Below are 14,745 nucleotides of genomic sequence, written 5' to 3'. Positions count from 1 at the left end.
AAAAAATTGCTTTAATGTATAATGTTTCGGACTTTTCATTTTTCTCAATACTTATAACGAAAATTCTCCATGACAACAATCCGCCCTTGTTTGGTGTGCATTAACGAAACAAAGTCAGCCCCTAGATTGAACTCGTGTATTTGTTTCCACTTCTTCCCTTATATATCACTACACGGAGAGAAAGATTACCATAGTCGTCACTATAATGTGGATACCAGAAGCTTGTATTGACGAAATTCAACATTAGACCAAGAATTTTTATAAGAGAACCTTATAAACTTTAATAGAAATCAATAACAGCATGTACGCTATTATAACTTATCATCAGCCGAAAGCATCCAGATTATGACATTAGGAGACAGCATTGTAATTTATACAAGATTTTTCTCCATGTACAATGTGAAATCAGAGCCAATTTGATGAAAAAAAGTTTTTATTAAATTAAAACTAACAATCAACGTTTCTTTTTAAAGGTAGGGTTTTTGTTTGCAATTTAGGTAAGTAACGGTACATGTAAAATGGTGTAAAACATTCAGTGTGACTTAGTAAAGATAATAAATAACACAATTAGTTGTTACACAGTAATTAAAGACACTATTGTAAAGATAGTTATAAAAGTTGTACAATAAATTAAAAGCACGTTCACAAAGACTGAAAGACGTTCACAATTAAAAATTACCTAAATAATAACACATGAGTTCAATATATTTCTCAATATTGTGTATGTTTCGTTATAGAGAGGTTACACTCTATATAAGCTGTAAGAATGTTGCTTAGATCACTTCTTTTATCAACTTCTTCCTATTACCGATATAATCAACCTATCAGTCCACAGGTTATAATATTGATGCAACTCCTACAACAGAAAAGAAATAAGTAAATCCAATACATCCATAATAAGTAACTTATAATAAATATAATTCGGACGCTCAAAATTGGTACAGTCTGCAATAAAACTGTCACATTTATTTTCTTTTTTCGACTTAGGTATACTTCATTTACTTTCTCTAGGGATGTTCCCCTTCCAATGTCTTGAATGCGCGCTGGCAAAATCGTAGGTAGGGAGAAAAAAGCTCATTATAACCTCGACTCTTGTTCATTAAACATACTTTTTCATACAGTACCTGCTAAAAATTTTGTTCAATCATGAATAGTAGTGCGAGTCGAAAACAAGCGTTAAAGCCTTTAATATGTCTTTAAATATAAATAAACATCTCGTTGATATTTTCAGTAGTAATTGGTACTAACAACAGCAAATTTGAGCAATGTAATTTTAGTGGCTAAAATGGTCAATTTTTCCGTGCATAATTGTACGGATTGTACGCTTTACAAAAAAGTAAACACAAGAACTATATCGAAATAATAAATAATTTAGTAGAGCAATCAAGAAATAATACAAATTAAGACAAACGACGTATCCCAATACAATTTTAATTCTAATTTTTATTAGGTAGGTGTTTGTTACTTATACTTATTAAATTATTACTGCTGGTGTTAGTTTTCCTTGTTTATTTGGTAGAATTACCTGGCCCTGTCGGGTACTTAACGTCATTCTATGGTACCCGGCCGGATCTTAAAGAATATGGTGGATACGCCGGGTACCATGGTTTACCACCGGGTAAACCAGATACCCGACCCATTTCTAATTTCAATAAATATTTAACAAATCATGAAGTTGTGTTAACTCGCAAAAATAGTATTATTGAATACTTATGAGAAAAATTGTTCATACATCCTTTATTTCACGCACATGAAGACTATTCGCACAGGATTAAGGTTCTTCTTTGGTCAAAATTAATGAGTCACGCATCTGACAGTTTTAATTAAGTATACTATTTTTTTCTTCATATTTATACAACAGTTTCACTAGACATGTCCAAAAAACGAAAACAATTAATAGATATCTAATATTTTTTCTATAATTAATGGTAAAAAGCTTTACTTGTTGAAACTCCATAATAAATATAACTACCTCTTCCATCTTCGTATTTCAAGAAAACTTCAGCAACTCCAAATATTTAACTATTTGCGAATAGTAATCTAAACTAGGTCTACATCTACCCCCTCTTAACTCCTTTTCCTACTTGTAATATTTCTCTAATTAGCGTTTCATGTCTTAAAAAATTACTACCAATTTATTTCAATTATTCCCTACTGATTTCCATAACACCCCCTATTCTCCTACTTCACATTTCCAACCATTTCTATGTCCTTTTCTATAATACCACATCTCAAAAGCTTTTAATCTTTTATTTACCTCAACACGTTTAATAACCTTTTTTTAATTTCCAAATTATCCGATCTCGAGCACAAAAGTAATCTATTTTTGTTAGCAACGACCCGACCCTATTCGCTATTCTTTGTGTTATATTGCTAGCTCATTTTCCATTACGAGATATCATGCTCCCTGCATATCATTTCTTTAGTTTATCGTCTCCTATTTTTATATTAGTTCTAGCTCTACTTTTTCATGCCCTACATGTCAATACTTTTATTTTATTTTTATGAATTTTCATATGATAACTGTAACTTCTCCTCGCTAGATGCTAACACTGCCATATCATTCTCAAATCTAGGCTTGCTAATCTTTTACTAATCTATACTCTTATAAAATATCTACACTCAAAATCATAATCAAGATCTACATAGAAAATCATAATCAATCATGAAAGTGTTTATTTTACGGTTTGATAAAAATTTTTGATATCATATATATTAATACATTAATTACGATAATTTATTCGCAGTAACGCATGTGCATATTACGCTTGAAAAAAGTTTTCCCAAATAAAAAACCAACTTGTCATCTGTTCGTAATACATGGGAAAATTTTCAAGGAGATTTACGCACTATTATCTTACTGTAAATAAATAACGTTAGAGATATCATCTTAGGGACAGATGAAGATGTCGTGGATAGAAAAGGTTAACAATAATGACGTATTATTAGAAGAACAATTAATAAACGAAGAGGAAAATGATGTATTTGCTTATGTATGATAGGTATGACACTTTCTGAGTCATGAAGGATTAATAAGAGACATATTAGAAGTAGGAGAAGACGAAAAAAGATAAAGAGGGACTGAAGTAAACTTAAATTAGATTGTTGTTCGTGGGATATTTTAATTTTAGGGAAATGCGAAGATGGTGGAGGTGCATTCGGATTCGGATGACCTTATGATGATGTAAAAAGGACCATAAAATTATTTTTTAGAAAATTACCTGGATTTTGGTTTATCTGAGGGCTTATCGTCCACAACCTTTGGTCCTTTCTCTTTTTTCGTAGCTCCTTTTCTTTGTTCCTACAATAAGACACATTCATTTTAATATCACTCATAAGATTGAGCATGCAGTTTTTTTTCTGTTCAGTTGTAAAATATGCATTTATATAAATATATCTTTGGTCAAGTATTAGCGCCGGTGCACACTTGTGGCAATCGCCGCTGCGGCACCGCAATTGCGGCTTAGCGCCGGTGCACACTTGCGGCAATCTCCGCTGCGGCACCGCAATTGCAGCTTAAAGTACTAACAGGTAAATGGGTTAATGCACATTCATCTGCGCGCCGCCGCGGGGCCGCGCGTCCAAATGGCGACCGTTTTGAACCGCAGGTCCCTACGGAACCGTGGCGGCACCGCTGCCGCTATTGCGGTTTTGTAGTACTCGTTTGTATATCGGCTGGTACACACTTGCGGCAAATTGACGCAAAAAAGGATGGCTGCTACTAGAACTTCTGAAGATTTGGATATAGAATTATTCATTGATGCAGTAAAGGGGTTGGTTCCCAGAGATATGGGATATTTCCTCAGAAATATACCTATACCATGAAAGAGTCAAAAACAGGTCTGCATGGATTATAATCTGTGAAATGTTTTCCGATGGATTTTTGGAGCTGGATGACAAGGAGAAAACATTTCTAGTGGGATTATGGAGACTTTTAATCTTGTATCTTTTGCGATCTTATCCTATTAGAAACTTTTGCTGTTAATTCATCAGATGAAGCAACACTCCTTCGAAAGTAGTTGAAAAATTAGTCAGGATTCTCCCTTAAATACGAAAGCGACGTTACAAATGTGCCCCTCGTAAGCCGTAAATTGGTATATGGGTCTACCCGAAATCGTCTTTTTTTTTTTTCGATCAATAACGCATTTGTACACCAAATACGTAAAAACTGCACGCCTTTCATTAATAAAAACTTCCATTTTGCACTATTCAACTTGTCGCACTGACTGATTTTCTTTAAAAACGAATGACACTGTATTAGATATATATTTTTATTACTTTTGCGGCGCCGCAACAAAACCGCAAAAATACCAACAAGTGTGCAGCAAACTTTGCGGTGCCGCTGCGGACCCGCGGCGGCAAACTGTCGCAAGTGTGCACCGGCACTTAGTGATGCGCATCGATCATTTTGTGCCTTGAAATTGAAGAAACAACTCTTTGGTCAACTATTGTATATGTAAACGGTACTTGTTGTTTAATCGGAAACGAACAAAATACAATCCTCGAAATGAGACAATTTAATTAGCCATGCACTGTAAACAATTTGAATTAGAGATGCACTGGATTAATTTTGTCGGGTACCGGATATATTTTCGTTCTGGCGGGCTTTCCACTAAATACCAACCTCACCAACGTCCTGAACCACATTAAATTCCGTTCAAATATTGTTAAAATACCAATTCAATGAAATTCTAACTGTTGGTTGGCGGATTGTGAATTTTCAACGAGAGAATTGAGTTGAAACGAGCCCGTAATGTTCATAAACACTAAAAGTTTGCTAAGTGACAAAATTATACTAATAAGCGACAGAAATTGCAACTTTTGGCCATACTGATGTATTCTTGTTCGTAAGAAAAAGTAAACACAAGAACCATATCGAAATAACAAATAATTTGGTATAGCAATCAAGAAATAACACAAATTAGAACAAACGACCTATCCCAATACAATTTTGATTCTAATTTCTATTAGGTAGGTTTTTGTTACCTATACTTATTAAATTATTATTGCTTCTTCTTTCAACTTAGATATACTTCATTTACTTTCTCTAGCGATATGCCCCTTCTAATGTCTTGGATGCGCGCTGGCAAAATCGTAGGTAGAGAGAAAAAGTTCATTATATCTCGACTCTTGTTTATTAAACATACTTTTTCATACAGTACCTGCCAAAAGTTTTGATCAATCATGAATAGTAGTGCGAGTCGAAAACAAGCGTTAAAGCCTTTAAAATGTCTTTAAATATAAATAAACATCTCGTTGATATTTTCAGTAGTAATTGGTACTAACAACAGCAAATTTGAGCAATGTAATTTTAGTGGCTAAAATGGTCAATTTTTCCGTGCATAATTGTACGGATTGTACGCTTTACAAAAAAGTAAACACAAGAACTATATCGAAATAATAAATAATTTAGTAGAGCAATCAAGAAATAATACAAATTAAGACAAACGACGTATCCCAATACAATTTTAATTCTAATTTTTATTAGGTAGGTGTTTGTTACTTATACTTATTAAATTATTACTGCTGGTGTTAGTTTTCCTTGTTTATTTGGTAGAATTACCTGGCCCTGTCGGGTACTTAACGTCATTCTATGGTACCCGGCCGGATCTTAAAGAATATGGTGGATACGCCGGGTACCATGGTTTACCACCGGGTAAACCAGATACCCGACCCATTTCTAATTTCAATAAATATTTAACAAATCATGAAGTTGTGTTAACTCGCAAAAATAGTATTATTGAATACTTATGAGAAAAATTGTTCATACATCCTTTATTTCACGCACATGAAGACTATTCGCACAGGATTAAGGTTCTTCTTTGGTCAAAATTAATGAGTCACGCATCTGACAGTTTTAATTAAGTATACTATTTTTTTCTTCATATTTATACAACAGTTTCACTAGACATGTCCAAAAAACGAAAACAATTAATAGATATCTAATATTTTTTCTATAATTAATGGTAAAAAGCTTTACTTGTTGAAACTCCATAATAAATATAACTACCTCTTCCATCTTCGTATTTCAAGAAAACTTCAGCAACTCCAAATATTTAACTATTTGCGAATAGTAATCTAAACTAGGTCTACATCTACCCCCTCTTAACTCCTTTTCCTACTTGTAATATTTCTCTAATTAGCGTTTCATGTCTTAAAAAATTACTACCAATTTATTTCAATTATTCCCTACTGATTTCCATAACACCCCCTATTCTCCTACTTCACATTTCCAACCATTNTGATACAAAATAGTTCTCCATTATTAAATTTAGATTTGTCTTCAAAAACAATTTGTTGCGAACAATTCACATATATTTTTGAAACTTAATAATTTTTCATTTTAACATTCACAATTAATTTTAATTAAACTGTTTCATAGCTAATAATATTCCTACTTACCAAAGCTACCTCTCCTATTTTATACTGTTTCATTTCATCCCTTGCGTCCGCAGAATGTCCAGCTTCGTTAAAGGCCTTGGTTGCATTTTTTCCACCCCATTCCTCGATTAATTCACCTCCACCAGGATGCTTAATTGCGAAAAGACATTAGTAGAATTAATTTATTTGTGCACAACAGAATAAAAACCAATTCATCCACTATGTTCTCTAAATAACTATCGTATAATTTTTATTTGAGGGAGTACCTAGTAGGAACTAATACGTACTTGCATGGCGTGTTCCAAAAATATCGAATATATTATGGCAATAAAGCAATTAAACTGATTTTGGCCCATTGTACCACCTAATAAATTGAAATCAAAGTGTATCTATATGTTGGATGCAAATTTTTTATGCATATCAACATTAATAACTCATTCTCGTTTGAAGTTCTTTATTGTTAACACTCGTTAGAGCAAGATTGTGTATCATTTTATCATAGCAATTAAAAATGTTAAAATCATTGAAATCATTAGAAGATTGGTTGAAACAACAAACCACACATATTACTAGAGTGTTTTAAAAACCCCACATGAAAAAAAAATCGACCAAACCCCTCATTAAATTGCGGTGGAGAATTTCTCTATTACATGTTGTTAGACGACAATTTTTGACTGCACTGATTTAATATGGTGAAAAAACCTTTCAAGAATTAGTCGTACAGAAATTTTGTATGTATTGCTTTGTCCTGTTTTCGGGAAACCATATTTATACTTTGTAATATTTTTGAAGGTTTGAAGTTTAGAGATTAATTCAATGTAAAAACTAAAACAGGTTTCATTTATGTCTTAAAAATAAGACAACCGATTATAAACTTAATTCGGGCATTGTGATTATTAAAACTTCAAAAGATTATACCCCCGTAAAAGTACTTTGCTTATTGATTTATTTTCAATAATAGGATCTACAAAAAGATCATATCATGTAATAATAAGAAATAGTTATTGTTTCGACAACGAGTTATCAGAATGCGTAATTATTTATCAATTAATGTTACTATTTACTTATACTATTTCAACGAAAAATGCCAGCCGCTACACCCTACACATTACTTTGATTTGAATAAATATATAAAATATTCCTTGTTGAACATGTTACTAGAGTTACATTTCTTTTCAAACGTACTCATACATAAATTGCAGCATATTTAAAAGTCTAAGATGCATTAAAATTGATAAGTTTGAACCTATTAATCATAATTTTATCTATTATTTATTTGTGGACGTGACATCATTAAGGTTTGATTTATTTCACACTTCCTTTATATCTATTTCTTTAAATTACTAGCTGCTTGCATCGTATTCTATCCTAATAAAGGATATAAGCGACAATTATTTTTTTATCGCCGTACGATTACTTTTATGATTAAATAAACATTTTTGAAATAGTTTCATTTTTCATTGTAGAATAACAGGAATAAATTGTCTCCGATATATATCTAAATTCTGTATTTTTTCGTTATCACTACATAGTATAAAACAAAGTCGCTTTCCCGCTGTCTGTCCCTATGTATGCTTAAATCGTTAAAACTACGCGACGGATTTTGATGCGGTTTTTTTTAAAAGATAGTGATTCAAGAGGAAGGTTTATATGTATAATACATGCATAATACAGTATGGAAACACTGATAATTTTAGAGGTTTCTAATGTGATGTCGTAAATAAACACATTTTTTGCGCTTACATTGCAAACGCTGGCTGAACCCTATGAGATAGATCAAAATAATGTACTACAATATTGTACATCTTAAAAGGGTCTACAAAAAAGTCCGCGATGGTATATGTCTATCTCTTAGGGATAACCCACAATAACCATTTTTATCCTTTACTTTTTATGAGAAATAATGACTTATTTACGAAGCGATTGTAGGCAATATAGCATTAATTCTTATCCAATTAAGTACCTTACATACATTGTGCATTTAATATAGATCAATATGGCCCTTGACAGCATGTAATTTAAATGAATATTTTCGAAGATATTACAGATTTAAAATGCAGGGACATTGCGATTGCCGTTTTGTATTGTCTAATGACAAAAAACTGTGAATGTTGTATATAAAGACATTCTTTAGTATAATTAGTATGTTCAGGGGGTATCTTTTGAAGGTTTCCCCTTTTCGATAATAATCTAAACAAAACAAAAATATATTTAGTATCAGCATTGCACCCGTGCGAAGCTGGGGCGGGTCACTAGTTATTCACTAGTTATTCAGATTTTGAGAGAACTACGAAAATTGTTTTGCTATCTGTTTAAATTGCAGTATCTGAATTTTTTCGGTAAGTACACTACTTCTACTACTTTCTTAATACAAGTGGAAGAATATGGGATGTCCCAAAATTCCATATGCATGGATCAACCAAAGGTAACTAGGTTCGAAATGAGATGATTAAGCCAAATGTATTCATATGTATACCAAATTGATTCAAAGGTGCCAATAGTAATTCGTTATTTTTTCAATAACCTATTTAAAAACACTTCATAGGATATAATAAAAAAATTTTTAATAGTTTTCTCTAAATAACCATTTGGAATACAATTTGGAAATAGTGTAACGAATTGCTTCTAAGAATTATCTATCAAATTTATCTGGAGATAAAACTAATCGTGATAACTGGATTCATTGTTACATCATTAATTTTATTGAAATGATTTGGATGATTCTATTATCGGCGTGGAGACAAGGACAAGGACAAGTTTCATTGTTTTGAAAGAAATATTAATTTGTCGCGAGACGTGATGAATTTTCCTCTTTTAAATTTTATTTAAGATGTGTTCATAGATATGTTACCATTATAATTTTTCGTTTAAATGAGGAATTGTGAAAGTAGACTTCCAGCGAAAAACGTAGTACTCCCCCATACATATGTTAGGTAATAATTTATAGAGGCGAAGATCAGTTATAATTACAAATTATCGAAATACATGCCCATCAACAGATAAAATAAGCGATTAATGACTACACCAATACTTTCAACTGATAGTAATTATGTATTGTGGATATGAACGACTATATACATGTACATATATATTTGTATTATTCGTTGTAAAAATATTTTTCCACTAATGTATTCCAAAAATAAATGCAGGTTATTTGAAAAAAAAAAAGACTATCCTACCTTTAATGGAAATTGACATAAATATTTTAATTAAAAGTGGGTATATATAAGTAGAATTTTAATTTGTCTTTAAATAAGCATATTTAAAAAATCGTCACTTACGTCTTTCGCATAATCAGTACAATCGTACACGTTGTTTTTATGGATAAACCATAAAGGTTTTCCATCTTTTCCGTTGTTCACAGCGATTTCTTCCAACGTATAATATTTAACAGACATGTTTTAATTAGATTAAACGTGCGAATTCTCACTTGGAATATCTTTGAATGAGAGATCAATTCGCAGGGATTCACGTTTTGCGATAACATTTATTGCAGATAAGATTTTCAAGACAACGCACGCCTGTAATTGATAAGATTTTAATTACGTTTATTCGCGAATACAGTTCCGCTCAATTATCCTTTTCTGAAAATTTTCAAATTGATATTCGCTACTTTAGAAATGGCTTATTTTTATTTGTAGAAGTAATTGAAAATGGTATAAAAAGCGAATAATCGAATTTTCCTATACGAATTGCTTAATACCAGGCTATTAGAGTTTCATTTGACGTCCTTTATCGCTTTTAATATGTGAGCTATGAATAGTTTGTTACAGAAATGCCTTCAAAATCTGTTTTTCTTTCAAATTGCCTGGTAAACCTTTTATTATATACAAACAAAGTCAAATCTCTAAGTTATAGATTTTTCGACAGATTTAGTGATTTTTTATCTTTTGAAATTTTAAAGCCTTTTCTGACAATTACAGTGGTTAAACAATAATCAGAATCAAATCAGTACTTTACAAAAAATTTAAATTGCTGATCATTGTAATTCGAATATAAAATTTTGACAATTCAATATAGGCATGATCTCCTATCTCGAAGGGCGGGATATTTAATCGGCCATTTTGAATTTTTGTTTTCATGCAAATCGGCAAGACATTTTATGAAAACGTAGACCAAATTTCTGTATTTCAAATCTCATATATTTTTATCACAGATCCAGAATACCCTTAAATAGAAGTTATCATGTATTTATTATTGTCGTTGTGTTTAGGCTTGTCCACACCTCAAAAGCACGGGCAATCATCCCTTGGCTTTCCCCTTTTAGTTACCCTCCCACCAACGCTTCATAGGAAAACTTCAAAAGAGGAGAACATTCTAAGACTAGTCTAGTCTATGCTAACGTCTTTTGCTTGTAGAACGTGGTAACCAAAGGTATGACGCCTACGTTGAGACAGCGCAGGAGAATGACATTTTCTATCTCCTCCTCGCAAAAGAGACAGAAAGAAATGATAATTAATCTCAGTTTGTTTCTAGTAGCACAGTTCTCCGTGACTTGCAAGAATTTTGACTTTTCTCCTACCGAGCATAACAATTTGTTCTTCCTACTCCCTGCATTTTCTAGGAGAGATAAAGACCTTTACCTGCCTACATCATTGTTGTATTCCCCAGTCCCTGTAGAGTTCTGAAGTGGCACATCTCGCAATTTATTGCTTGACCTGGCTTCTACAATTACCCACAGCAGGTTCTAGACCGATGAGATGTCGGGCACCCAAGCAGATCTGTATTAGTTCGTTTCCCTTTAAACCGCTATGACCCGGAACCTAGAGCAATACCACCTTGTTTTGAGTCGATAGTCTGTTGTGAGATTGGCGGCAGTCTTCTAACAGTTTCGACTTTGCTGAGTATTCACTGAGGGCATTTTTACATATAAATGTTAATTTCTTAAATTTATCTCAATCAATTAAAGGTTTGTTATTTTGAAGTTTGTTTATAAAGTATTTATTGAAATGTGGAAAAATGGATTCGTTTTCAGCAACTACTATAGATAGTGGACCTTGTTGGAGCATACGTAATCCTAAAATGTAGCATCGTGCTACAGATGGCGTTTACTGTGCCATTTGTATTATTTACTAAAACGCACTGTTAATACAGCAGGTAAAAGTTGGTCTGTGTTCTGTCGGAGCTGCCTGCGACGCGCTGATGAGATCCAAAAAGATCGAAATCGCGATCCGCGTCTGGCAGTTTCGACAGAATACAGACCACTTCGAATTATTTTATTTATTGAAAAGTTTTTGGTAACTATTTTTAAAAATGTTCGCCGAAAAGACACATCTACAGGTATTTACTCTGAGCTGCACAATTTATTATTTAATTTATTTTTCTATTACCGAGTTTGAACACTATTTAATACAAAATATTTTAATTTAATATAATGAAACATAAAAGAACAATACATTAGTAATAGTTGGTTAATTTCTTTGAAAGAACCACTTCTTTTTCTTTGGTGCTGCATCAAATTGTATAATGGAGTACTCCATCTTTTCATTGAGTTCCATAAACGCACCTAGATTATCAAACTTCTGTACATAATTAGGAGCACTGAAAATTGTAAGAACGTTGTAATTATGGCAAAAGAAATATCCCTGCATAACAAGTTGATGTGCTCGAACAATTAACGTCAAATCGTTGGTACGATTGAATTCCTGAGACACATCTTCTCCAAAGAAGAAACCTGCTCCCCGAGGAGAAACATACCATCCGGGTTCTTCGCATGGATCTGACCAAAGTAAATCGCACATAGGACCTTGAGTTGGTACTTCTATGAATCTATTTATAGTTCTGATATCGTCTAAAGTTTTAATGCTAGGACTAAGGCCACCATGCACGGCGAAAACTTCTTCATCAATGAGAGCAGTTATTGGAAAATAATCGAATAAATCAACAAACTGCTTCCAAACCGAATTGTTTCCGCCATATTTCTGCAAGCATTCATCGTAAAATCCATACATTTGCGTCACCTGTCTACATTCATGGTTGCCTCTTATTATAGTCATTCTTTCTTTGTATTTCGTCTTTAAAGCCACCAAAAGTGTGATTACTTCAACCGAATATTCTCCGCGATCTACGTAATCTCCCAGAAATAAATAATTGATATCTGGACATCTCCCACCGATTCGAAACAATTCTAGCAGATCATAAAACTGACCATGAATGTCACCACAAATAGTAACCGGCGTGACTACTTCTTGAATGTTTTTTTCCTTAGACATAATGTCTTTTGCTGCATGACATAATTTTTCAATGTCACATGCCTGCAAATATACTCCTACACAAAAGGAAGTAGAACGAAGGAAAATAATTTCGGTTCCTTACCGTTATAAAGCTGTGCAATCCATTTGTCCAAATCCATAATTGCGCAATTATTTGTATTAAGCAATCGTGTTATACTTCAAACATAGTAGCTTGGCTCAGGTGCTTTTTTCTCCAAATGTTTCAAAAGAGATTATCCACATTATTCTTCTTAATTAATTAAATGAAATAAAACCTTATTTGAAATACCATTTTCTTTTCTGCAACAACGATCTTCGTTGGAATAAGAATATTAAGACCATTTGTCAAAATGATGACATTTAAATTTTGACGATTCGATCCAAAAAGTCTGTGATGGATATTTATGCGATCAGCGTATAACACTATTTGACAATTAAAAGCTATTAACTGCAGGAATGTCTGCTTCTCTGGAACTGTTAGGCTAATTTAAATAAAACTTTTAAAAAACTGGTGACTATCTATAGGTACTATCTAAGTTTCTTAGTATCTGATGGTCGGAGCCTCGGGAAACCATGCAGTTCTTGAAATTTTCGCTGTAAGGGGAATTAACCCCCGGTTCCGATTCTGAGGTCAGGTTAGAAAGATGATTATTATTAAAGTATATTCTCAAAGTTATTTAAAAGATTAAATAGTGAGCAAATTATTTGTTGTCGTATCTTTGATAGATATACTTAATTTTAAAATTCACAAAAGTGTATATCAATCAAGCTAAATTATGGCAAGTGCCCTCATTTCATTATTTTTGAAATAACTATCTCGAAATCAATTTGCATTTTTGACACCCTAGTAACTCTTCATTTCAATAATTTGATTTTTCTACTTACTGAAACTGAGTATCGTCCTGGGATATTTTTACACTCATTACTTATTTATCGTTTTATTTTACTTCAACAAATTTTGTTGCCTACGATACTTAGAAAGGCTATACCAGTTTCAATTATTTTTAGGCTTTCCAACATTCTTGAACTGAAATTTCAATGAAAATTTCATTTTTCTTTTGTGTTTTTATTCAAAACCATCTGAAACATAAAATCATGCGGCTAGACATTCTTGTAATATTCCATTTTTACATTCTCTTACACGGAGAAAACGAAAAAGAGAAATTTACTTAAATATTAAAGGGATATTTACAATGTATCCCTCTAGCCCGTTGCTTCGTAAGCGAAAATAATAAAAATTACAATTTGGACCCGAATATGTAAAAATAAAATTCCAGCAGAAATAAATTTACTAGGTATTTTAGTTGATATTACAAATTTAATTGTAATAATTAAGAAACTTGAAATAATTTTTAAAGAAACATGTCAAAATTAAGATTATTTATTACAAGTTACCTAATAAATTCTACTATTTCTACGGCAAATTCAGTCATTTACAATCGAAAATTGTAATTTTTGCTTTGCCATAAAAATTTAGTTTTCTCCGTGTAATCGAGTTACTCGATAATTAGCAAAAACAAACTAACGATTTCATTTCTTTAACCATAAAAAACCACGGTGTTCAAATTTCAAACCCCTCCACTACATTAATTCTGAATAGTCTCTTACCAGACACTTCTCCTTCTTACAGAGTTACCTATTACCAATTCTAGGAAAGAGTGATCATAGAGCATTGTAGGCGGAGCAAAAAAAGTGTTGATTGATATGCTCATAGACGGTAATAGTAATACTCCTAATCCGATCTAGCAATGATTGGTAGCGCATATATGTGCGCTATCCTTTTGCAATGCTAATACGTTTATCGAATTATACTCTACAGTCCTATATCATTTATTAGTTCCCTATTCTCTTCTATATCTGTCTTTATTTTTATTAGTCGATTGAAAGGATAGTGTACATGAAGTTCACTGGTAGATCTATACTCGTTCATTCCTTTGTGGGATAGATAATATACGGTNTAAATGAACGGCATCAGGTTGATCTCGTTGCAAACTCCAACAGTAGTCGGCCATCATATGGTAGTCCCACCTTCCTTGATAACGCTCTTCCATTGTCCGTATATCTTGATGAAATCTTTCACCATGCAGTTCACTAAAATCACCCACATTTTTTGGGAATCGATCTAAATGTGAGTGTAGGAGGTGAATTTTAA

At 32.5% G+C, this 14,745-nt stretch overlaps 2 protein-coding genes across 2 annotated transcripts; both read right to left on the bottom strand.

The window, feature by feature from the left end:
• Nucleotides 1-415: 415 nt before the first annotated feature.
• Nucleotides 416-9,825, bottom strand: LOC108736826 (cytochrome b5). The gene is made up of 4 exons (XM_018469414.1): nt 9,663-9,825; nt 6,403-6,531; nt 3,222-3,301; nt 416-856 (listed from the first exon to the last, which is right to left on the bottom strand). Exons 1-4 carry the CDS (start codon nt 9,777-9,779, stop codon nt 817-819), a joined length of 366 nt encoding a protein of 121 aa, XP_018324916.1. The 5' UTR covers nt 9,780-9,825; the 3' UTR covers nt 416-816.
• A 1,967-nt stretch (nt 9,826-11,792) lies between these two features.
• LOC108736818 (serine/threonine-protein phosphatase PP2A-like) lies at nt 11,793-12,965 on the bottom strand. The gene is made up of 2 exons (XM_018469402.1): nt 12,697-12,965; nt 11,793-12,649 (listed from the first exon to the last, which is right to left on the bottom strand). Exons 1-2 carry the CDS (start codon nt 12,731-12,733, stop codon nt 11,793-11,795), a joined length of 894 nt encoding a protein of 297 aa, XP_018324904.1. The 5' UTR covers nt 12,734-12,965.
• Between the last annotated feature and the right edge of the window lie 1,780 nt (nt 12,966-14,745).

This window comes from Agrilus planipennis, unplaced genomic scaffold (genome assembly GCF_000699045.2).
Source record: "Agrilus planipennis isolate EAB-ADULT unplaced genomic scaffold, Apla_2.0 scaffold167, whole genome shotgun sequence".
Taxonomy (NCBI): domain Eukaryota; kingdom Metazoa; phylum Arthropoda; class Insecta; order Coleoptera; family Buprestidae; genus Agrilus; species Agrilus planipennis.
The sequence above is the reverse complement of the archived record's forward strand: the minus strand, read 5'-3'. Positions and strand labels throughout refer to the sequence as shown.